This window comes from Sus scrofa, chromosome 2 (genome assembly GCF_000003025.6).
Source record: "Sus scrofa isolate TJ Tabasco breed Duroc chromosome 2, Sscrofa11.1, whole genome shotgun sequence".
In the NCBI taxonomy this organism is placed as follows: domain Eukaryota; kingdom Metazoa; phylum Chordata; class Mammalia; order Artiodactyla; family Suidae; genus Sus; species Sus scrofa.
Genome location: NC_010444.4, coordinates 530,399 through 551,892, shown reverse-complemented (window position 1 = coordinate 551,892; position 21,494 = coordinate 530,399). Strand labels below are relative to the sequence as shown.

The window sequence follows — 21,494 nt, the reverse complement described above, 5'->3', positions numbered from 1 at the left end:
CCCTCGGGTCTGTCTGTCCTGAGGAAGGACCACGGTCACAGTGTGGGTGGGGGCTCTGGCTGGGGCTACAGCCCACCTGGGGAGCCCCCATCTGCCAGGGCGGGCTTTAGGCGGGTTCCCCCACCTGTGCAGAGGCCCCCTGGGCCACCCCTGCCAGCCTGCTGTTGTGAGGGGGCAGGGCAGTGGCCCTCAGATCTGGGCTGGGAGGTGGGACTGGGCCTGAGGGGAGGCTGGATGGGGCTGCAGAGGGGTCTTCACGCAAAGTCGGTGCCCTTAGCTGTGTGTGTCCCCGGGGCCCGAGTGTGGGCCGGAGAGCAGAGCTCTGGGCCCTGGCTGGTCACGCGGCTCGGAAGGGCCGACGGGAGGGGCACTGGGTTCTGGAGTGTCTGTGTAGGGGTTAGGCACCCATGATGCGAGTCTGTCTGTGGACGTGAGTCGAGGTGACAGGGTGCTAGCCATGGTTGCCTGGAAGCTGGGCTCTGGCGTGGGGGGTGGCTGGGAGAGGGGGCCTGGGCACCCCGGAGACACCCCGGGCGCCCACAGGGGAGAAGGGTGAGCCTGGGAAACACGTCAGTGCGGGCCGGCGGCCGTGGAGTCGGCCCCGAGGAGACAGGCCCTGCGCGTCCCTGTGGGACCTCGGTGGAGCCGGGGTGTGAGGTCCCGTCTGCAGTTCTGCACTGAGGTACGTGGGGACCCGCACTGCCCAACAGGGGCTCCAACCTGAGCCAGCTGGAGAGAGGTGCCAGCCCGAGGGCGGCAGGCGCTGGCAGCTCGTTCTCACTTCCTTTCGTCATTGGCTCTGGGTGCCTGGGCACCAGTGTGGTTTTGCTGCCTTGACCTGCCAGCTGTACGTTGCTTCTGCTGGCACAGCCCCTGGGTTCTGGTGACATCTGTGGTGTGAGGACAGGTGGGGCCTGATGGGCCAGGGGCGGGGGTGTCGGGAATGGGGACCGGGTACCACCAGGCAGGTCTGCCACGTGAGAGGGTGGGGCACAGGGTCTGGAAACTGAGATGATGGGGTGCAGTTTGGGGGGGTCAGATGCCTCACAGCTGACCCCTGGGAGAGGCCCATCCCCCAGCCTGAACCCCAGACCCACGCCCTCCTCCCATTGGCCCTGACCTCAGGTAGCGCCACCCGCTCTTTGAGGTGGTTTGATGCAGTTTAACCATTGCCCTTGATTCGCGGCCCTGTGACAGCTGCCTCACCCCTGCCAGCCGGCTTTATTTGCAAAATCAAGAGTGACAAGGGGGCAGAGATCCCAGGACTAGAAAGAGAACAGAAAAAGGGGAGCTCAACTCCATTCTGTGGGGCCTCCCCACGTCAGGACTGGGGGGCGTCCGTAGCACCCGCAGGGGTGGGTGGGTCAGCGAGGCTCAGGGCTCATCTGCCGTCTGCTGGGGGCGCAGGAGCCCCCAACGGTGGGCAGGGGGTCTCGGCGGCGGCGGCGGGGTCTGTGCAGGTCAGTGGGTGGAGAATCCTCGACCGCACAGGGCCGCCCGAGTGTGGCCCGCCGGGGGAGGGCAGTGAGGGACACGGGGGGGGGGCTGCTGCCCACGCGCTTTATCAAGGCGCCCCGGAGGCCTGGCCCACCGCGGGGTGCGGCTGTGGAATGTGGGTGACGGGGCTGCAGCCCCGCCTTGAGCACCAGGACCAGGACCAGCGGTCGCCCCGCGCCTCCCACCCTGCCCGCTGCCCTGGGGGAAGCACCGCCGGGAGGATGCTGGGGCGTCAAGCTCCCAGGCCCCTCCGGCCCCCAGCCCAGGCGCGGGCGCGGCACTCACAGGCCCGCTGCTCCCTGCCCCGCGCCCGGGCTGGCGAGAGGTCCTGCAGTGGGGGGCAGGTGTCATCCCCCCAGTGGGCGACGTCCTTTGGCAGCGAAGCGGGGTGGCGGGCGGTAAGCAGCCTACGTGCAGTAGGCGTCGGCCTTCACCACCTGGCAGTACATGGTCATGGCGAAGGTCAGGCCCAGGATCTGCGGAGACGGGCGGGGCTGGGCAGGGCTGCTCCAGGGACCGCGGCCGGACCCCACCCACCCTCGCGGGAGCCCCCGGCAGGGCCTGGCCCTGACAGACCCCAGACCTGCCCCTGCCTCAAGCTGGGTTCGGCCACCCTGGGCTCCACTGGGTGGGTCTCAGCGCCCAGGGGTGCCCAGCCAGACCCCCAGCAGCCGTCCTCTGCCCATGATTGCACCTGAGATCACCACGGCCACTGGGTAGGGGCTGCGGGAACAGGGCTGGCCCAGTGCCCACCGGCCCTCGACAGAGGCGATGGGTCGTGCCCCTGCCACGGGGGAATGGGACGGGTCGCGGTGGCCCCTCGGCAGGCCCTGTCGCGTACCTGCACCAGGGCTGTGCACAGCCCAAAGACGCCCACGGCCAGCAGGTTTTCCTGGAGCCACATCTTCACCGTCTCATAGCACGGCTGGAGGAAGAGCAGGCGTCACAGGGACTGCGGGGCCCGCCCTCCACCCCAGCTCCCGGGGTCGGGGGCTGGTGAGAGGGCACAGGCTCACCGCTTTCCACCAGGTGCCAGGCGCGTGCAGCCCACAGCTCTCGCTGAACTCCAGGCAGCAGGAGTCGGGCACGCGTGTGGCGTTGTAGACCTCGAACCAGTCGGTGTAGTTGGAGACCCCGCAGCAGCGGAACTGCGAAGCAGCACAGTCAGGGGGCCTGGTCCGCCTGCAGCGGGCCACGCCCCCTCCGAGCCCGGGCCCCGCCCAGACTCACGTCAGTCTGGATGATGCTCCAGGCGTTGGTGAGGCCCACATTGCCCGGGGTGCCGTACAGGTGCAGGCCCTTCTTCAGGTCCCGCTGGGCGTACCTGTCGATCTGCGGAACAGCAGGACCACCCGGCGAAAGCTCCACCGACCTCGTCCAGACCCCAGGCCTTCTGTTCCCCTCCCCGGAGTCACTGCCTCCCGGGAGCCCCCACCCGGCTCGGGCCTCTGCCTCAGGGTCTCCCCGGGCGCCCTGATCACACGGGAGCACGAGTCCCGGTCAGTAAGGTACAGATGGAGTGCTCGGGGGCATGCCCGTTAATATGGGTGGGGACCCCCACGTCCTGTGCTGTCTGCCGAGAGGCCAGGAGAGCCGAGCGCCCAGATGTGGGCTCCCAGACCATGGTCTGGTAAAGGAGCCAGGCCCCCCCAGAGGAACGGCCGGGGCTGGGGCGGGGAGTCCCCAGGATGGGTCTGGAGCAGAAAGGAGGGAGGTGCCAGGGAGCGGGTGGGCAGAGGGACACGGGCGCCAACAGGGAGCTCCCTGCCCCCAAAGCTAAGACAGGTGAACAAAACGTAGCAGTCCTGGAGTCTAACCCAGAGAATAAAACCGGCACACGGGCCCTCGGTGGTGTACATAACCCCCGAGGTGGGGATGTTTCTCATCCAACCGACAGCAGCGAGGGAGGCCCTGCCCGCCGGCCCGGACCTCGCGCCGCTGTGCCCGGAGGGCCGGAAATGTGCCAGAGCCTCCAGCGGAGTCATGGTTACACCAAAGCCACGGCCATGGTCCGGGGGTCTGTCCTCCCAGCTGCGGGGCTCTGACTGCGCTCCTCCGCCCGCTGCCCTCACGGGTGGGGAGGCCGGAGCCCACACTCGAGGTGGGGGCGCACCTTGTCCGTGTAGGTGAAGAAGAGGACGGCAACGGTGGCCTCCAGCAGGAACACCAGCAGCAGCACCACGAAGAACTGCAGGCAAGGACCGCCAGCCTCAGCGACCAGGCCCGACCTGGCCCCAGGGCGCGGGCCCAGAGAGCGCCAGGCCCCTCGTGGAGCCCCGCCTCCCTCGGAGGCCCGTCTCCACCCCAGGGGCCGTCACGTCTCACCCCACCTCAGAGCCCAGGCTTCGGCCGTGGCGCACCCACGTGTGCTCCATACGTGTATCCTCCTCCTGACGGGCAGCCAGGTGGGACGATGCCCCGGGGGCCCGGCAGGGAGGGACCCCAGGCCACATCCCACAGGGCAGCCAGGGGTGGCCAGTGCCCACACAGGCGGGACCAAGCTGGAGAGGCCCCCACCCCTGACTACACGAGCTGCCCACCAGGGGCTCCCCCCACACCAGCTCCCTCGGAGGCACAGCCCTGGTGCCCTGGTGGGGCTGAGCAGGGGGGGACAGCCTGCGGCCCCTGCTGTTCTTGCCACGTCACTCCCCCAGAAAAGAGGGCAGACAGGCCAGGAGCCAGGGCCAGGGGGCACACCGCCCTCTGTGAAGCCCCGCCTTGCCCCCAGGGGCTTCTGGACAGGGTGGGGAAAGGGGATCGGGCCTGGTTCTCTCCCGGGGTCCTCAAAGCGGTCCCCCCTCAATCTGAGCGCAGGAATCGGGGTCACCGGCCCCAGACCCAAGTGACCCATGGGAAGGGCCCGGGACAGGGTCCCAGACATGCTGCAGTGTCCCCCTTCACCCCCGGGGCCCAGCTGCACCCCTACCCGCTGCTCCGAGGGCTCCAAGCCCTGCAGGGACATCTGGAGCATGCTGGACACTTGGGGGAGCTGCACAGCCGGGCCCACCTGCTCAGACCCGGAGGGGGGGTTGCCCACCCCGGCAAGGGCTCCTCAGACAAAGGCCCCGCTTGAAGCAGGTGCTTCGCGGCCTGCCGCGGCCTCTGCCGACCACACTGGTAGCAGGGCCCCTCCCTTCATCGTCAGCAGCAGTCCCCAGGACGGAGACGAGTCCTGCCCCAGATCCATCTCCGACGCCAGGGTCCGGGGAAGCCAGAGGGCGGGGCTGCGGCGAAGGGAGAAGGCGGCGAGGCCCCCGCCCCGGCCCGCCCCACTCACGGTGAGCAGAAGGCATCTGTTCTCCTTGATGGCGCCGATGCAGCCCACGAAGCCAATGGCCATCACGAGGGTGCCGGTGGCGATGAGCAGGTTGGCGGCCGACAGCGACGGGAAGGAGGAGGACAGGGTGGCAAAGTTGCCCTGCGTGGCAGCCAGCCAGATGCCGACACCCAGGATGCCGCAGCCTCCTAGCTGGGGTCCCGGGACAGGCAGAGAGGGGCCGGTGAGAAGCCCGCCCCGCCGGCCTCCCAGCCCCGTCCCGCGCCCCACACACGCCCCACGAAGAGCTGCCCCCAGAGCCCCCGCCCCGGCTGTGCCTCCCCCACCCCTGCAGGGTTCAGTGCACCTCACGATGGCTCGTTACTACAGAGATCGGTCAGCACACAAGGACGATCGGGGAGAGAGCCAGGCGGCGGCGCGTCCAGGGAGGCCTCCGGGCCTTCCGTGATGACGGGACGCCCGGCGGGGCGCAGGGGAGGGCCAGGTGGGCAGAGAGCACTGTGGCTCCTGTGTGGAGCCACAAATGCTGACCAGCCTAGGGCCTCCGGCAGCCTGGGCACGGGGAGGCCACCTGAACTGAGTGCTTGGGGAAGGCCAGGTAGCCCGGGGGTCCCCGCCCCCCTCCAGGACTGGTCGGGTCATGGGGGCCTGCACCCCTGGGCCCAGGAGCCTTCTCAATGCCTGGTCTCGACCCCGGCAGGGACCCCACGACTTAGGCCAGATGGGCCCCGAGACCCCACCCAAGGAGGCCGTCCCACTGCCCCCACCAGCCCCCCAGCCCTGGCTGCAGGGGTGGGGCAGGCGCTGCTCCACTCTCACTAAGCCCCCGGCGAGCACACACGTGCCCTAAGCCAGGCTGGCAGGAGACCGCAGTCGCGGGGGCACACAGCCCCCAGCCTGAGGGCCGAACGGCCAGGGGCTCCTGCTGGTGCTTGAGGTCCCGCTGGGCCTTGCCCAAGGCTGGCTGAGCGAGGCAGGAGAGCCCCCAGGCTGGCATGCCCACCCCCTGGTGGGCGTCTGGTCAGCTTAGGGCAAATGCAGGGCTCCTCTCTGTCCCTCGTTGCACCTTCCCAGAACCCAAGAGCTTCTGTCTGAGAGTTAGAAGCAACACGTGTTCCGGATGCTGGCTCAGGGCGGGGACGGGGCAGCCCTGGGCACCTGATAGGGCTCCTCCTGCCCTGGCCTGTCCATCCCGCCCTAAGGCAGGGTGGGGCCCACAGCCTGGGCCGTGTGGCCGGGGCTGAGAAAGCAGCACTGACAGCAGGTGAGGCCCGGAGGGTCATCCTCGCCAGAGCCGGGCTTGGCACAGCCCCGGACGGGCCGGAGCACAGTGCACCTGCATCTGTGGGGGGGGGTGAGCCCCCCACAGCAGCCCCAGGAGCAGAGCTGTCCACGGTGCTGACTGCAGGCAAGCCCGGCAGGGAGCAAAACTGGGCACCCCACGCCGGCCCAGGGCCCACCACGGGGCACGGGCGAGGCTGGGCAGGTGCCTACGCCTTCAATCTCCCACCTGACCTGCAGGCAAGAACTGGGGACCGAGCGAGGGGCGTCCCCGGTCTCGAGGGACCTCCAAGGACACTGGAGCTGGGGAGCACCCAGTGAGTCCGTGCAGAGAGGGCTCCCCTGGCCTCTGCCTGGCCCTGGGCAGAGGGACCGGCCCGGGGGATGGGCAGGGGCTGAGGAAGCCTCTCCACGGAGGAAGCTGGTGAAGGGAAAGAGTGACTGCCCCGGCCAGCCAGGCCCCCCACCCAGCTCATAGCACCCACTCTGGGAGTGAGCCCCCAGGCCAGCGACACGGCGGGGCGGGTGGGGCTGCCTCTGCAGAGGGAGGTGCTGGCGCCACGGGGAGAATCGTTACTTAAAACCCAGCAGCCCGCCCGTCTGGCTCTGTCTTCAAGGACGCCAGCTCCAGTGAAGGCTCCTGTCAGCAGGAAAACGAGCCCCTCTGAGCTCCCTCGGCCCGCGGGACGCCTGGAAGGGCACCGGGAGGACGCTGCGGGCAGAGCAGCCGTGCGGGTCCAGCCAGGTTGGGGGGGCCCTGGCGGAAACGCATTGCTTTAATTAAGACCCCAGGAAGCACGGGCGCCTGGGCCCGGAGAGGTGGAGGCAAGAGACCCCCGCCGGCTGTGACACGGACACACTCCCACGCCGTCAGACGCCTCACCCCCGCACAGTGCCACCGACTGCACGTGCACGTCACGGGCGCGTTGCCCCGAAGCTCATCCACCCAGACCAGTCAGCGGGAGCTCCCAGACGCACGCGCTAGCAGGACGAATGCACGTGGCAGCCAAAATTACCTGTAATTTCGAAAATGTTTCTGCGTATGCAGCTTTTAAAACATTTTGGCAGGAAAATTACAGCCTCCAGGACAGGAGAAAATGGGCCCTGTTAGACTCAGAACAACAGACGCAGGACGAGCGGTCCCAGGTCTCTCCCAGGACTGGTGGCCCGGGCGTCAGCAGTGGGGGCCGCCCTGCACCTCCCAGCCCTTCCGGGGCCAGAGAGAAGCCCAGGTGGGGCCTGGGAGCAGACCCCAACCCAACCCCGCGAAGGCCTGGGAGGGAAGCCCAGGAAGCCCACCCACTGCCTCTGTCTCCCTCCCACACACCTGGAGCACTCGCCCTGTCCACTGTCCCCACCTGTCCCCAGCCCCAGCACCCGGCACATGCTCCCCACTTCCTGCTGTCTCTGTTTCTCGGGTTGGCCTGGGGCTGGGCAGGTGCTGCCCCTCCAGTCACATGGCTCAGCGTGGCAGATGGCCGGGCAGCTGGCCAAGTCTCTGAACTGGAGGGCTGGGTGCCCACAGCCCTGGGGTGGGGGTGGGCATGGTGGGTGACACGCCCCTCCCAGCCAAGACCAGCCACGGGGGAGGGGGAGAGCCCGGCTACGTGAAGCTCAGGAATGGCAGACGTGTCCCGCGCGCCGGGAGTCAGGGCTGCAGCTGTCCAAGGCAGAGAGGACTGGGCAGAGGCGCTCGGGCCTTCTGGGCCCAGGGGACACTCCCCATTCTGGCCAGATGTTGTTCCCTGGAGGACAATTTCTGTGCCATCCACTTAAATCTACGTCATGGTGCCCTCAAGGCTCGAAGATGAGGGGACCAGGCTCTGGCCCATCAGGGAGGTGGCCCCACCGCCCAGGGACTCCCCGAGGCCAGGGTCCAAGGAGGAGGGCCGTGGCCGGGCCAGGCCCTGGCACCTCACTGGCTTGACCCTCAGGGCACACAGGGGGCAGGGCCTCGGGTGTGGAACCTCCTGGCCTCTCCACGGCCCCCTGCCCCCCCAGCAGCTCAGGCTATCTCTCTCTGCCCCAGACTGACCTGCAGCCCACTCCACCTCTGCTTTACATCTAGAAGCTTCTGCCCACGCCCTCCTCCCAGCAGGAAGGCCTCTGGGGGCTCTCTTGGAGGCTCCATGCGGCCCATCTGGGTCACTGGGTGGACCAGAGCTGGCTGGAGCCCACAGCTGGGCAGGCAGAGCCCCTGACCAACCACTGCCACCCCAACCCATTGGACAAGCCACCAACTGACTCGCTGCTAAGAGCTGCACTGCTGAGAAGGGGACTGTGTGTCCGCCTTCCCCACAGCAGCAGAGAGGGGGCGGGGGGTGGGGACCAGAAGCAGGAGACCCTGTACCACTGCCCCAGAGTCCCCATCTGTCCAGCCGGCCAGCCGCTGGCCACAAGGACAGAAGCTGGTGCGGGACAGCTGTCTGGTGATATGTCCTGGCGTGACTGGGCCAGGACAGCCCAGGAGCCACACCCGCTGCCCGTCCGCCCACCCTGCCTGTGGTCCCCAGGTGGCAGGACCCCCACTGCCCTCCCCCGGCCATCGCAGCCAGGCCGCACAAAGGCCAGGGCCAAGAGGAACCAGGGTTCTGAGGTCTCTCCCCATCCCCTGACCTCCGGCACAGCGCCCTGGGCATGCCTCAGTTTCCCCAACTGCAGGGGGACTCGGGGAGGCGGTCCTCCAGCTCTTCTGAGCCCCTTTGCCACCCAGGGCACCTTGCCCAGAGGCCAGTGACAGCAGGCCTGGCCTCGGTCTCTTAACGCCAAAGGGGACACGCGGGGCCCCATTTGCTGCAGGCGGACTGAGGACAGCAGGACTTGCCCGGGGCCCGGGAGGCCTGGGCAGCAGAAATCGAGCGGGCAGGCAGGGCTCTGCCCCAACTCCGGCCCGGCGACATCGCAGGGGAGCAGCCCAGAGGCAAGAATGGGGCGGGGGAGCAGAGCCCAGCAGATCCAAATCCGGGAGGCGCTGGGCCGCGGGGCCCCGCGCAGCCAGACCCAGAGCTGGGAGAGCGCCTCCTTCCCCTCCCCCACCCCCTCTCCAGGGGACCCCCGCCTCCGGCTCCAGGCCCCTGGCCCTACGCTGCCCACATTTGTGAGGCCTCCTCCCCAGTGGAGCTGTCCCTGCCCAGCGAGGGCCAGGCTGCTGCGGTGTAGCTCTGAGGGTCAGCAGCTCTGAGGAGCCCGACAGCACCCCCCAGGTGCCCCTCTGCCAGCTTGCGCCTTCCTGGCTCTGTCTCAGGACACCCCAGCTGCAAGCACGGGACAACAGGCAGGCCTGTTTCCTGCTGTCACCAAGGAGCTGATGACCTGCAAGACCAGGCAGGCCAACCCCCCCCCCGGACAGATGGGTGACATCTTCCGGCCTCATTGGGACCCAAGGCTGGAGGCCTAAACTTGCTCTCCCAGACCCCATCTGGGGCCCCAGAGAAAACCCACCCAACAGGGCACATACGTAGAGTCAGTGCCTCCAAGGCCGGGCCGCCCCATCCTCAGCCCCCTACCCTGCACTGAGCAGGGAGGGGCGCAGGTGGGGAGGCGGCACTGCCTGAAGTGTCAGGCTCAAGTCCAGGAATAGAGACCTGCCAGGTGTGCAGGTGCCTGAGGGGCCGGGGTCAGGGAGAGGACCTGGAGGGGGCTCTGCCCGTGGAGAATGGGCGCTTTGAGGTGAATTCAGAGGGAAGGGGGTGCCGGCAGGGGCCGGGGAGGCCTCTGCACCTTGACCTCCAAGCAGGTGCACAACTGGGACCCTCATTCCCACCTCCCCTCAACTTCTCCCAGGAGGCCCCAGGACCCCCTCACCTCCCTGCTCCCCCACAGCCTCTGCACCTGCACCCTTCACTCTTCTCATTCCCAGGGCCCCCAGCACCCACTCCCTCAGGGGCCATACCCAGGACGGGGCACAGCCCCCACTCCCACCCCACCCACGAGCTAGGGCTCGCCTGGTCCGGCAACTGGAGTCAGGACCCACACAGCAAGGGTCTCCAGCCCACGGGCCCCTCCAGCATGGCCCCCACGCCCATGGTCAGCTCTGGTGGGGAGGCTGACACCCTGGGGGGGGGTTCTGTCTCCCAGTGCGAGTGGGAAACAGAGTGGGGGCAAAACTAGATATATCCTGGGGGGCTCAGCACCCCCAACAGCAAAGGAGCCAGGGTCCCAGGGAAGGGGAGTCACAGCCACACACCCCCTGCCCACTGCAGCCTCTGGCACCGGCAGGAAGGTCTTAGCTGGCAGCTGCACAGGGATGAGGTGGGATGGATGTCACCCCCAGCCTCCTGGCCACTGTCACCACCCCTGGCCCCAGCACATGTCCCAGTGGCCCCCTCGCTGATGCCCAGGTCTCAGAGCCCCACGAGGGCACCAAGCTGGGGTGGAAGGAGGGCCAAGGCCACAGTGGGCCCGGTGTGCTAGGCGGGGGGTGTGACCGGGTAAGAAAGGGAAATGGGACATTCCAGCCCAGGAGGGTCCGAGGGGCTCCTGCTCGGTTCTTTCCTGGGTCGAGAACCTCATCCGTGCAGGGATCTGGGGAGCGTGTCCACCCCTGCGGCTGGCGGGGGGGGTCACAGGGCAAGGACGGCTCTTCAGGGGACCCGTGAGGGTGGGCTGCTCTGAGGACCCCTTCTCCGCACCAGCAGGTGGCAGGTAAGGGGAGAAGCAGGTGCTGCCCACCTCCCGGGACCACTGCCCATGCCGCATCAACCCGCCACCTTATCACACCTATGGCTGCCAGCTCTGGTCACATCATCACCTGCAGCCTTCTCCTGTCACACTGCCTAGGTCATGCTGACCCTGCCAGCTGCTCATTGCAACGCACCCTGCATCTGGTCAACGTCCCCACCAAGAGAAGAGAGTCCCCTCTTCACACGCCCGGCAGAGCTCCAGCTGCACCCACCTTGGCTCCGGGGACTCCTCTGCTCTGGGCCCAGCCCGCTCTCCCAGGAGCCCTGGCAGGGGACAAACCCTGCAGGTGACCCTTCTGGAGGCGCGCACCCGGGGCAGGAGCCTCACAGGCTGGCCACCCCTCCCAGCAGCCCCCGCTTCCCAAGCCAGGCCCAGGGTAGAAGGAGGGACAGAAAGCTGGCCCTGGGTTCCAGAGCGTTCAGTACGAGCTGACAAATGACAGCCTCCTTCTGGGGTCCAGGACCCAGGCCGGAGCCAACGCCACATCCCCTCCCAACCTGGAGTGGAAGGCGGGTGGAATCAGGAGTTAACGAACGAGGCAGCAGGGAGTGACCTTGGCACGTCTCCCCACCAACCCTCCCCCAGACCAGCCAGTGGAGCCCAGGCCTGGCCAAGCTTGCTCCAATTGGTCAGGTGTGACACCTGCCACGGCCGGAGCCCAGCACCCTCCCTGCCATTTGGGGCTGAGGGGCAACTCTATCCTCCAGTCTTGCGGGGGGCAGGGGGCACCCTGCAGCAGCAACACCTCTTACCCTGGACATGGCACCTCGGAGGAGCAAACCCAACCCACCTCAGCAGAAGTTACCGAAGCGCCCCCCACCGTGGTGGAGGAGGCGCAGAGGCCAGACACCTCTGCTGCTGGCGCAGGGTCCTGCTCGGGGTCTGGCCCCGCCGGGGCGCTCACCCACACACCTGCCCTCTCCCTTCCCACAGCTTCGGGAGACCGGACCATCCGCCCCCGGCCCCGCCCCAAGCGTGGTCCCTGGGGGCTGGTGGGCCGGTCCGCTGCGGAAGGGAGCGAGCAAGGGGCGCGGGCTGCCCCCACGAAGAGGGCGGGAAGGGGACGGAGGAAGGCACCCGCGACTCTGCACACTGACAGGGGCTCAAACCCGGCAGAGGCCAGGCGCAGGGCCCGCGGCCGTCCTGCGGCAGGCGCGGGCAGGACCGGTCGTGGGAAGGGAGAGAGGGGAGAGGACGCAGGGCGGCTGCCCAGAGTGCAGAGGCTCGGCGGACCCCCGAGGCCCCGGAAACCCTCCCTACGGGCCGGCCGAGCCCCAGCCCCCAGCGGGAGCGGAGACCTGAGGCGCACCCCCCAGGCTGCGTCCTGGGAGTCCCGCCCCCACCCCCGCCGAGCAGCCGCCCCCGGCACACCCCCTAGTCTACGACCCGGGTGTCCTGCCCGCACCCCCGCCCGAGCGGCGACCCCGGGCCCGCCGCCACTCACCCAGAAGAGCAGGTTGAAGGCGAACATGAGGTACTTGACGCCCTGGAGGCAGCCGCGCGCCATGCTGCAGCGCTTCAGCTCTAGGAGGAAGATGAAGGAGAGGTCCAGGTAGAAGACCACGTACTTGTTGCCCTTGGGCGACGTGTAGCGCGCCTGGGCCGCCTTGGGGCCGGGGTTGGCGTGCAGGCCGAAGAAGGGGCCGCCGCGCGCGAAGCCCGGCTCCTTGCCCGGCGGCGACGGGCTGCGCCGGTACGTGGACTCGTCCGTGCTCGAGCGGCGCATCGCGCGGGGCCGCCGGGGCCGCCCCAGGCTCTGCGCCCCGGCCCGCGGAGGCACCCGGCGCGCCGCTCCGCTCGGACCCGCGGCGGGCCCCGGACACCTGCCCTCCCGCCGCAGCCCTGGCCCCGGCCCGGCCCACCCCGCACCGGCCCGCCCGCCAATCCGGGAAGGCCCCGCCCCCGAGCGGGCCCGCCCCTCCTCGAGGCCCCGCCCCGCAAGTCCACCCGCTCCGCCCCGCGCCGGCCAATCGCAGCCCCGCGCCGGCGCCCCCGCCCCGCCCCCAGCCCTCCGCCCGCGCCGGCGCCCCTGTGGCTCCGGCAAGCGCCCCCCCGCTCCCCGGGGAACGCCGGCGGGGCGGGGGCCGAGGGTCCCGGCAGCGCTGCGCGCGGGGTCTCACGCCCCGCCCTCGTCTCGAAGCCCGCCTCGCAGACCTCCGACCGCACGCCAAACGTGAAGCGCTATGCAAATGAGGGGTGACCCACTTGCTGTCTGGTGGCGACCTGGGGCCGCGCCAGCCCAGGCCTCTAGCCCCAGATCGAGGTAGCTCGGGGAACGCAGCCGATCACACCGGGGTGCGCTGTCCAAGGAGCCCACCGTGGGCGGGAAGAGGGCTGCGCCCAAAGCTCCCACAGCTCACATGGGACAGGGCCCAGCCTGGGGTATCCTGGGGCGGGGGTGGGGGCAATCTTGGGAGGGGAGTTTGCAGGAGAAGCCCTGAGAGGGGCCCAGGTGAAGGAGAACTAGCCGAGAGGGTACCCTGGGTGCTGGAAGGGTGGGTCCCTCTGCAGGGTAAGGGGGGAGGTTTTCAGACTTAACGGGAAGGCAGGGCACCAGGAGTGCAGGAGTTGTCACCTGATACCTGGGGCTGGACCCCAGGCAAGGCTGGCTGCCCATTCCTGGCCCCTGCCCAGTCAGGGCGGGCTCAGCCTGCCCCCTGCCCTGGTCCTTTCTCCCTGGGCAGGGAGAGAGAAGGGCCAGCTTCATGGGCATGTGACATGTGCAGTCACACAGGACCCCTCATTGGTTTGACCCTCTACTGCCACTGTCTTGCAATGGTCCATAATTTTTTGTACCAGCCCCTCCCAGACACATCCACACACACAGCAGACATGGACTCAAGCTGGGACGCAAGCCAGGTGATAGACCAGGAGCAGCCTAGATGTGCACACGTCCCCAGCAGTCCCCAGCAGTCCCCAGTGTCGCAGGTGGGCTCCTGGGGTGTGAGGAGAAGCCATCAGCATGGGCCCCGGGGGCCCCTCCCTGTCTGCCCTGGGCCTGCAGCCCAGAGGCCCGACCTCATCCTCTCAGCTCACACGGGGAGCCAGGCTGGGGCAGGGCGGCTACCGCAGGCACCGAGGCCGCCTGTGCCCTGGGCTGGGTCTAACCCTGTCACTTCACCAAGACCGCCTGCTGGGAGTATCCACCCCGTCGGATGGCCCAGAAACTGAAGTCCAAGAGGAAGGACTTGGGCAAGGTCAGCAGAACTCAGAGGGCAGAGGAGGGGGAGGGATGAGGAGGGGGACAGAGGGAGGAGAAGCGGGGGGATGAGAAGGAAGAGGAGGGGGGAGGGGAGGGGAGGGGGCCCATAGGCCACAAAGTGATAGACTGAGAGACGGAGGGTGCCTGGGTCCGCAGGATGTCTGTTCAGCCTGGCTGGGGGCCCAGGGAGGTCTGGCACCCCTGTGAGGCCCCGAGGACCCCTGCAACCCCCTTGTGGGCACCCCCCCCCGCACCCCCAGGGCTCTGAGGAGAACGGCAGCTCAAGGCCCCAGGGCAGTGTCCCTGGCAGGGAGTGGCAACAGAGGTCCCGGCCAGGCCCACACTGCTGGCCGGCCAGGGCCCCACTGCAGCCCCTCTGCCCTGTCCTCTGTCAAGGATTCTTTGGCCGTCTGGGCCCCTGGCGGGGTACGCGGCAGTGACCGTGCACCAGGGCCCCAGTGGAGAAGCAAGCCTTGGGGGGCCCCTGTCCAGGCCCTTGCAGAGAGACACCACTGTCCACAGCTCTGCCCAGGAAGCAGGTGGTGGCTGGTGACCCTCGGCAGCCTCTGGCCACCTTTCCCTTGGCCAGGGATGGGCACTGGGGGCGCTGAGAGTCCCAGTGCACAGAGGAGTGTGCTTGGCACACACGCGCAGGCACACGTGGGCAAAGGAGGACCCAAGGCACGTGTGTCTCCCCGGCCCAGCTCCCAGGGTGGGAGGGGCGGGAGGGGCAGATGGGAGGTGGCCTGGATTCCACACCGGGCTCAGCACTCAGGATGCCCTCCCCCGCCTCGCTCAGCCAATGCCATGCCAAAGCCCCCAGAGCGCCCACCAGCCCTTCTCCCATCTCTGAAACCTGGTGAGCCGGTGGGGCTGAGCTGAGATGAAACCAGAAAATTCAACCACGGCCTCCAGGGCCAGGATGGCGCATCTAGGCTGCCTGGGGAGGCGCTTCCAGCCCCCGGGCCCCCGGGGCCCCATCCCCAGAGTCCAGCCCTTCCTCCAGCAGTGGGACCTGTGAGACACGCTGAGACGGTGACATCTGGTTGGCTCGGCCTCGGGCTGGCCTGGGCCCAGGAGAGCATCCAGCCCGCAGGACCCTTAGGCCAGGCGTGAGCGAGAGCAGGAGGCAGCCCAGGGCCGCCCCCACCACCCCACCGGGCCCGGGACATACCTGGGCTTCCCTAGGAAGGAAGGCAGGCTGTGCCTGGGGCCTGGAAGGCTGGCCGGCCGGCAGGTGAGCAGTCAGCGAGGCCGAAGCAAGAGCTCTGTGGAGGAAGGACGGGCAGAATGGAGGCCTGGGGCACCTGGTTTGCAGCCTCGGAGGAGGTTCTGCAGGGCTGAGGACAGGCCCTCCGCTCAGGACCCAGTCCTCACTGGGGCTGGGGGCAGCTGGGGGACAGGAGGTTGTGGCCTAGACTCAGGATCAGAGCACCAACCAGTGACCCAGTCAGGGTAGGAGGCTGCACCCCACCCTCCGGTCACTTGGCCTCCTGAGACACCCAGGCCGACACAAGGGTGCCCAAGCGGGGACATGCACGCAGAGAACACACGTGTTCAGAGACGGGGACACGCAGACTGAGGGCTGTCCAGCCCCCAGAGGTCCCAGACCCCTGAGACTTCCCCAAGGCACCCCGTACCCCGCCCCTGGCAGACAGATGCCCTGAGCCACCAGCCTCGGGGTCTCCCCACGGAGCCCATCAGGAGCCCATCAATCCCCCATCGGCGCGCACAGGGGAATCCTGTCCTCCCCACCGGCCCAGGGTCGCAGGGAGGGGACCGCAGGCTCACGCGGGTTCTGAAGGCATCCTAGCCACGCTCCCCACACCTCACCCTCAGCCCCGGGGCTCCTGGGGGCTGGGGCAGGTGGTCCTCCAGCAGCCCGAGGGCAGGAGCGTTCGGCAGAGGCTCCAGCCCCACACTGGCACCTGTGCACGTCCACCCCCTTGTGGGTGGCCCTCTGCCAGCCAGGCCACTGAAACCCACACCTGGGGCAGACGTGAAGCCCCAGAGCCCAGGAGGCCCTGGCAGCCTGAGACCTGTCCCCTCTGAACCCCACTTCCAGGGCTGAGCAGCACCCACCGTGGTGGGGAGAGGTGGCACCTGGGCCCAGGGCCCCTGGGACCCCAGCCCTCAGCGCCTGCCATGCTGGGGATGAAGCATCCTGAGGGGGGACCAAGGGCGGGGAGCGGGAGGGACACGGCTGCCCACGTTCTTTGATGAATCCCCAGGAGCTGAGGGGCCAGAGCCCCCGGCAGCCCGCAAAGGCGAAAACACACCCATCACAGCCCCACTCCCGTGTGGGCCTGGGGCTGTCTGTGTGCCCTGGGCGTCAGGCCGGCCTCTGGCTCAGGCCCTGGGGCAGCTCCACCACACCCCCCAGGGCTGCCAGCCCTCCTGGGCCCCCTCGTGTGAAGCAGACCCATGGCCAACACCGCCGGCTGTCCCCACTCCCAGCCCCCACCACCAAGGCAGCCCCCCACCCTCCCTGAGTGACCTCCCCACCTTTGGGCCCCCACCCCATCTTAGGCCACCCAGATATGAGCCTGCAGTCAGGGCATGGGTGCAGGCCCGGATGGCACCAGTTCTCTCACTCCCCCAGGCCCAGCCTCCTCCTCCAGGAAGCCTTCCTACCCCACTCCCTGCTCTGTGCTGCCTTTGAGGACAAGGTGTGTGCTCTGGAGGATGCCTGCGTCCCGGGGATGGCACGCACACAGGCCACGGGGACAGGGCTGAAAGAGCACCCTCCAGGGGCCGGGGTGGAGGCAGGTGGGGGCCCTGGGGTAGCGTGAGCACCCACCTGGCCAGACCAAGGTCCCACGCAAAGAGAGCTCCTCCGACGCCGGCACAGAGCTTGCCCACGTGGACCTGGGGGCCCGGGGCAGACGGCGGTTCCCAGTGGCACGGCCGCCCTGAGCCGCAGCGGCAGAGCGGCAACCCCAGCAGGGCAGCTCAGAGTGGAGAGCAGAGCAGGCCCGCCCACCCGGGGCCCCCGGCTCCAGGACGGCTTTGAGGAGCCAGGAGGCCCCGCCAACACAAACAGGCCTGTGGTGTCGGCCTTCCTGCTGCTGCTTCAGCCCCGCAGGCCCCAGGCCCACCCAGGCCCCCACCTGGGGGAGGGGCAGGCACTCGCCGGCTTGGCCTCCACACCCCGAGCCTGGGAGGAGCCACTGCCCGACACAACCCCAGGGGAGGGGTCCCCATGGAAGAGGCCCCCAAGGGGCCCCGAGTTTTTTCCTGGCCCACCGAGGCCAACCCCAGGCTCAGGGCCTCCCCCCAACCCTCCCCTCCTCCCACCCCCCACAGGCCCTAGGAGCATCCTTCTCAGATGCCCACCGCATATGCGCAACCCCCAGGCACTGACAGCCCACTGCACCCAGGGCCCTCATGGAGCCCCACGTGGGGCCAGGCGGCGAATCGAATTGCACCCCCAAAGACCAGGAGCTCAGGCTTGCCCACAGGGTCGGGAGGTTAGGCCAAGCCTCAGGCTCACCTGCAAACGCCACCACTCCAGACGCCCCAGCCCCTGTGGCAGAGAGGGCTGTTCTGGGCGCAGCAGGTGGGCGATCCCTCTGAGCCTGGGTCAGGGTCTGAGCACACTCGTGTGGCCCCCTGTGAGCACAAGTGTACCCAAAGCTTTGGGGACTCGGCGCTGAGCCCAGGACCCCAGGCCTACACAGCCAGGATCGGGGCCCTCCAGCCGGGCAGCTTCTGCTCCACCCACACTGCACAGACGGGGGAAGCAGAGGCTGCGAAGCAGGACCAGGGGGCCCGTCAGCTGACTCCTGGGGACAGCGCTGTCCCCGAGGCCAGCCTGTTTCCAGGACAACACTCGGGGCCAAGGGTCTCAGCATAAACCTCAGTGCCCAATTCCCCTGTGCCCCGCCTGCCCCGAAGTGACCCTTCTCCAGCAGGAAACAGGCTCACGGGTTCCAAACCGCATGTGAGCGCAGCTCTCCCTCCCTACCCCTCCTGTTCCTGCCCACTCCGGCCTGCTCCCCGCGGCACACACAGAAGGACAGAGCCACCCAGGGCCGCTGAGCAGGGGGCAGGGCTGACCTCGGAGGCGCGCGGGGCCTCTGGTATAGTGTGGCCAGGCCTGGGCCAGGGGAGTGGAGCCGGAGGGGCAAGTGCCCCAGGGCGCCTCTGCACGTGAGTGTGGGGCCCGCACGCAGCCAGGCCGCCCCCACGGCCTCTCCTGGGAAATCGGGACGCTGGAGAGAGGCTGCCACCGCCCCCCCAGTCCACACGCAGCTCTCAGAATTCCAGGAATGTCCACTTGGCTCCCTGTCCTCCCTCCCTGGGAGTAAACAACCGCTGGGCGAGAGGCGGCCCCTCCTCCAGGAAGCCTTCTGCCCACACCCGCTCCCACTCCCAGCTCTCGCCAGCTGGCATCCCAGGTCCCCCGTCTCCCTCACCTCCGCAGACGCGGCCGCCTCTGCAGCTGAGCCTGGGTCTGACCCCAGGCCCCTGTGACTCAAGGCAGGATGTGCGTCCAGCCCGCCTGGGAAGGGGTGGGCAGGGAAGTGGCCTCTGCACGTGGCTCTGCACGTGGCAGGGTGGGCGAAGGTGGGGACACAAAGTCCAGGCGGGCAGCAGCTCTGGCCAGCCTCTCCAGCACCCTGGGGACCTCAGTGAAAGCCGGACCGTTAGCTGATGCCTGGGGCCAGCTTGGCCCCACCCACCCCAACAAGCGCTGGTGCTGAGAGCCCGCAGGGCTCCCTAAGTCACAAGCGCCACTGTGCACACATCCGCCCTCCTCCTTGGCCCAAAGCTCACCTCCTCCAGGGAGGCTTCCCTACTTCTCACTGTACACGGCCCTTCCCCCCAGGCCCCAGCCTCAGAATTATGAGACTAACCCCACCTCATTCCCAGAGATACAGCCTCCCTCCCTTTCAGTCTGTCGGGGCTCCTGAGCCGTCACTTCCAGCTCCCACATGGCATCTACTCTGGCCCAAGAGCAAAAGCGTTCCCATGGGTTCCGCCTCCAGACCTCTGCCTAAGGATTCCCAGTGCTGGACGGTCCTGCTCCCTCACACACACTCGGGATGGCTCTTCAAGGTTCAGCTCAAAAGACACTGCACCCACGACGACCCCCTGACCACCCTCCCCGCCCGCACAGGTCCGACGTTCCCAGATCACAGGCAACCGACCCAACACAGCCTGGCCTGCGACGCGTGCAGCTAGCCCCTTCCCGCACCCTCTCTCAGCCCTTTGCCCAGGAAGAAGGGAGGAGGGACAGGGGCGAGACGGATCGAAGCAGCGCCAGGGGTTGGAGCCGCCAGTCTGGTCGCTTCCACCGCACCCTCCCGCCGTCAAGGATACGGGCAACTACCGGGCCGGGATCATTAGTGGGCGATCGGGCCGGGCGGCGACCCCGGGGGGCCCACAGACTCAGCGCAGAGACCCCTGGGGGTCCGCGGGCAGGGGCGACTTCCTTTCCTGTCGCCCAGCACGCACTGGCCGCAGGTCAGCCGCTCTCCGCGCCTGCGGGGGTCGCCGCGCCCCCCCGCCCGAAGCGCAACTTGTTGCTGCGAATCCGCTCGGGCTCCACACTCGGGGCCCGAAACTCGCGCCAGCTCGTGGGCCCGGGTTCGGAGCTGGTCCCGGCTCTGACGCGCGGGCAGCGGGACCCCAGCTGCGTCCCCGCCGAGGGCGCTGTACCTGTGCGCGCCTTCAGCCCGCCGCGCAGCTGTCAGTCATCCGCACACGAGAAAAGCGAACGCCGCCGCCGGGCCCTTCCGGCCCTGCCCGGGCGCCGTAGATCGGGACGTACCAAAGCGGCAGACGGGGGTCTCCATCTGCTACTGCCGCGGCAGTGTGGACCCCGGGAACCCCGATCCGCGCGGAGGAAACTCGCCGCCGCGGGTAGCGGATACTGACGGCACCGGGACGGGCAAGGCCGGTCGGCGAAGGGCGAGCCGGGCGGGGGAGTTTGGGAGGGGACGGTCACCCCCCCATGCTATGGGCGCGCCCGGGGCGGGGCCAGCGCCGCAGGCGGAAGCGCCGTGGGATTTAGGCGCTTGGCCGCTGGCTGCCTCGCTGCCGCCATGATCATCCCTGTTCGCTGTTTCACGTGCGGCAAGATCGTCGGCAACAAGTGGGAGGCCTACCTGGGGCTGCTGCAGGCCGAGTACACCGAGGGGTAAGGCGCCGGGCCGGCGAGGGGGTCTTCCGGCGCGGTCGGGAAGCGCTTCCCGGGCCGCCAGCCCGCGGGGGGGTTGGGGTCGGCGGGTCCCGGCCTGCGGAGCGGGGGCCAGCAGTACTCCCGTCAGAGTCCAGGTGACCCTGGAGGCGTTCAGTACGCGAGTCTCTTCCGGCGCTGTTCTCCGGGTGTGTGCTCAGAAAAGCAGTCCCCGCCACCCCGCAGACCGGGGAGAGGAGGGGAGGGGGGCTGGGCACGAAGCCGCTCGTGTCGGGGGCTTCTAGGCATCCTCGCGAGTCTCGGCGCCTACTCCGCAAATAAGGCCTCGGCCTCCTCTCTCCACTTGCTGTCCGTTGTTAGGCCCACCCCACGTTCTGTAGACTCGTTTGGTTTTTACCAATTACACGGGGCAAGTTTACTAACCGCGTAGCCCTCATCCGCGGGCGGTCGTTGGGGAGTGGGGGTCCTTTTCCTGTGCTGGCCCCTTGGCACTGCAGTTAGCACCATGTCTGAATTTCTGCCCTGACTAGAGTCTGACGTTTGGCTCCTGTGGGGCCGGCGCCGTGCCCTGATCATATTTGAACCTCTGGGCCCTGGGGTGTGCCCGCAAGCGAGCCGTAGGCTCTCGGTGCTGGCATGTCGGGAAACAGGGAAGCAATGGATGGGCTGGGTGTTGGCGCCCGGCTCTGAGGAGGCTGCTAGAGCGAGCAGAGTGTGAGTTACCGCCGGCACCTGCACAGGACCCATCCCTGGGAGGTCACGGGCAGGGGCCGCCCAGCCTCGCCTCCCCTTTGCCAAGCTGCCACCTGTGCACACCAGAGGCCTTGAGAGTGATGGGCCGTGTCTCCTCGACTCTGGGAGCAGGGCCGAGGAACGACCCTGCAGCCGCTGAGCTGCGTCTGCTCCAGCCCGGGCCAGGCCCTATCAGCTTTCTCCTGGCCTGCAGGGATGCCCTGGACGCGCTGGGCCTGAAGCGCTACTGCTGCCGCCGCATGCTGCTGGCCCACGTGGACCTGATCGAGAAGCTGCTCAACTACGCGCCCCTGGAGAAGTGACATGCAGCCGACACGCAGCGGTTGGCCCAGAGACCCTCCGGAGGTGTGGGGAGCTGGAGGCCTGCCTGCCCACAGCCCTGTGCACACGTCTCCCTCTCTGGACAGAACCATCCAATAAAAGCTTTTGAAGACCCAAGGAGGTCTTAAGAGTCGGCCTGGCTCTGTGGGACGCCCTGCCCCTCCCATCCCCCCCGTCCCGGTGTCCTGCCTGGCGGGCGAGGCCACTTTGGGGTGAACTCGGCCCTCGCTGCTCCGGAGGAGGCAGAGCCGGCCACATGGTAGTGCTCCGCCAGGGGCTCACTCCTGCCCCCAGAAGGCACAGAGGTGCCAGTGCTCCCCCCCCCCCCCCCCCCG

At 68.6% G+C, this 21,494-nt stretch overlaps 3 protein-coding genes across 14 annotated transcripts; 2 read left to right on the top strand and 1 right to left on the bottom strand.

Moving 5' to 3' along the window:
• TSPAN4 (tetraspanin 4) lies at positions 1,187-19,806 on the bottom strand. 12 transcript variants are annotated; one of them, XM_021082578.1, is made up of 11 exons: positions 18,359-18,452; positions 17,434-17,552; positions 16,741-16,808; positions 15,115-15,208; positions 12,183-12,262; positions 4,775-4,966; positions 3,611-3,685; positions 2,728-2,829; positions 2,514-2,645; positions 2,339-2,422; positions 1,187-1,973 (listed from the first exon to the last, which is right to left on the bottom strand). In XM_021082578.1, the coding sequence occupies exons 5-11, from the start codon at positions 12,243-12,245 to the stop codon at positions 1,905-1,907; spliced, it is 717 nt and encodes a 238-aa protein (XP_020938237.1). In that variant the 5' UTR covers positions 12,246-12,262; positions 15,115-15,208; positions 16,741-16,808; positions 17,434-17,552; positions 18,359-18,452; the 3' UTR covers positions 1,187-1,904. The 12 variants fall into 12 exon arrangements, with proteins under 12 accessions (XP_020938237.1, XP_005652827.1, XP_005652829.1 ...); XM_005652770.3 differs by lacking the exon at positions 16,741-16,808; XM_003122396.5 differs by lacking the exons at positions 16,741-16,808; positions 17,434-17,552; positions 18,359-18,452 and adding an exon at positions 19,605-19,694 and having other exon boundaries at positions 1,190-1,973.
• On the top strand, positions 12,741-19,704 carry LOC102159969 (lysine-specific demethylase 6B-like). The gene is made up of 2 exons (XM_013989732.2): positions 12,741-13,935; positions 19,063-19,704. Exons 1-2 carry the CDS (start codon positions 13,894-13,896, stop codon positions 19,702-19,704), a joined length of 684 nt encoding a protein of 227 aa, XP_013845186.2. The 5' UTR covers positions 12,741-13,893.
• Positions 17,337-21,279, top strand: POLR2L (RNA polymerase II subunit L). Its single transcript, XM_003122384.5, has 2 exons — positions 17,337-20,085; positions 21,032-21,279. Exons 1-2 carry the CDS (start codon positions 19,991-19,993, stop codon positions 21,138-21,140), a joined length of 204 nt encoding a protein of 67 aa, XP_003122432.1. The 5' UTR covers positions 17,337-19,990; the 3' UTR covers positions 21,141-21,279.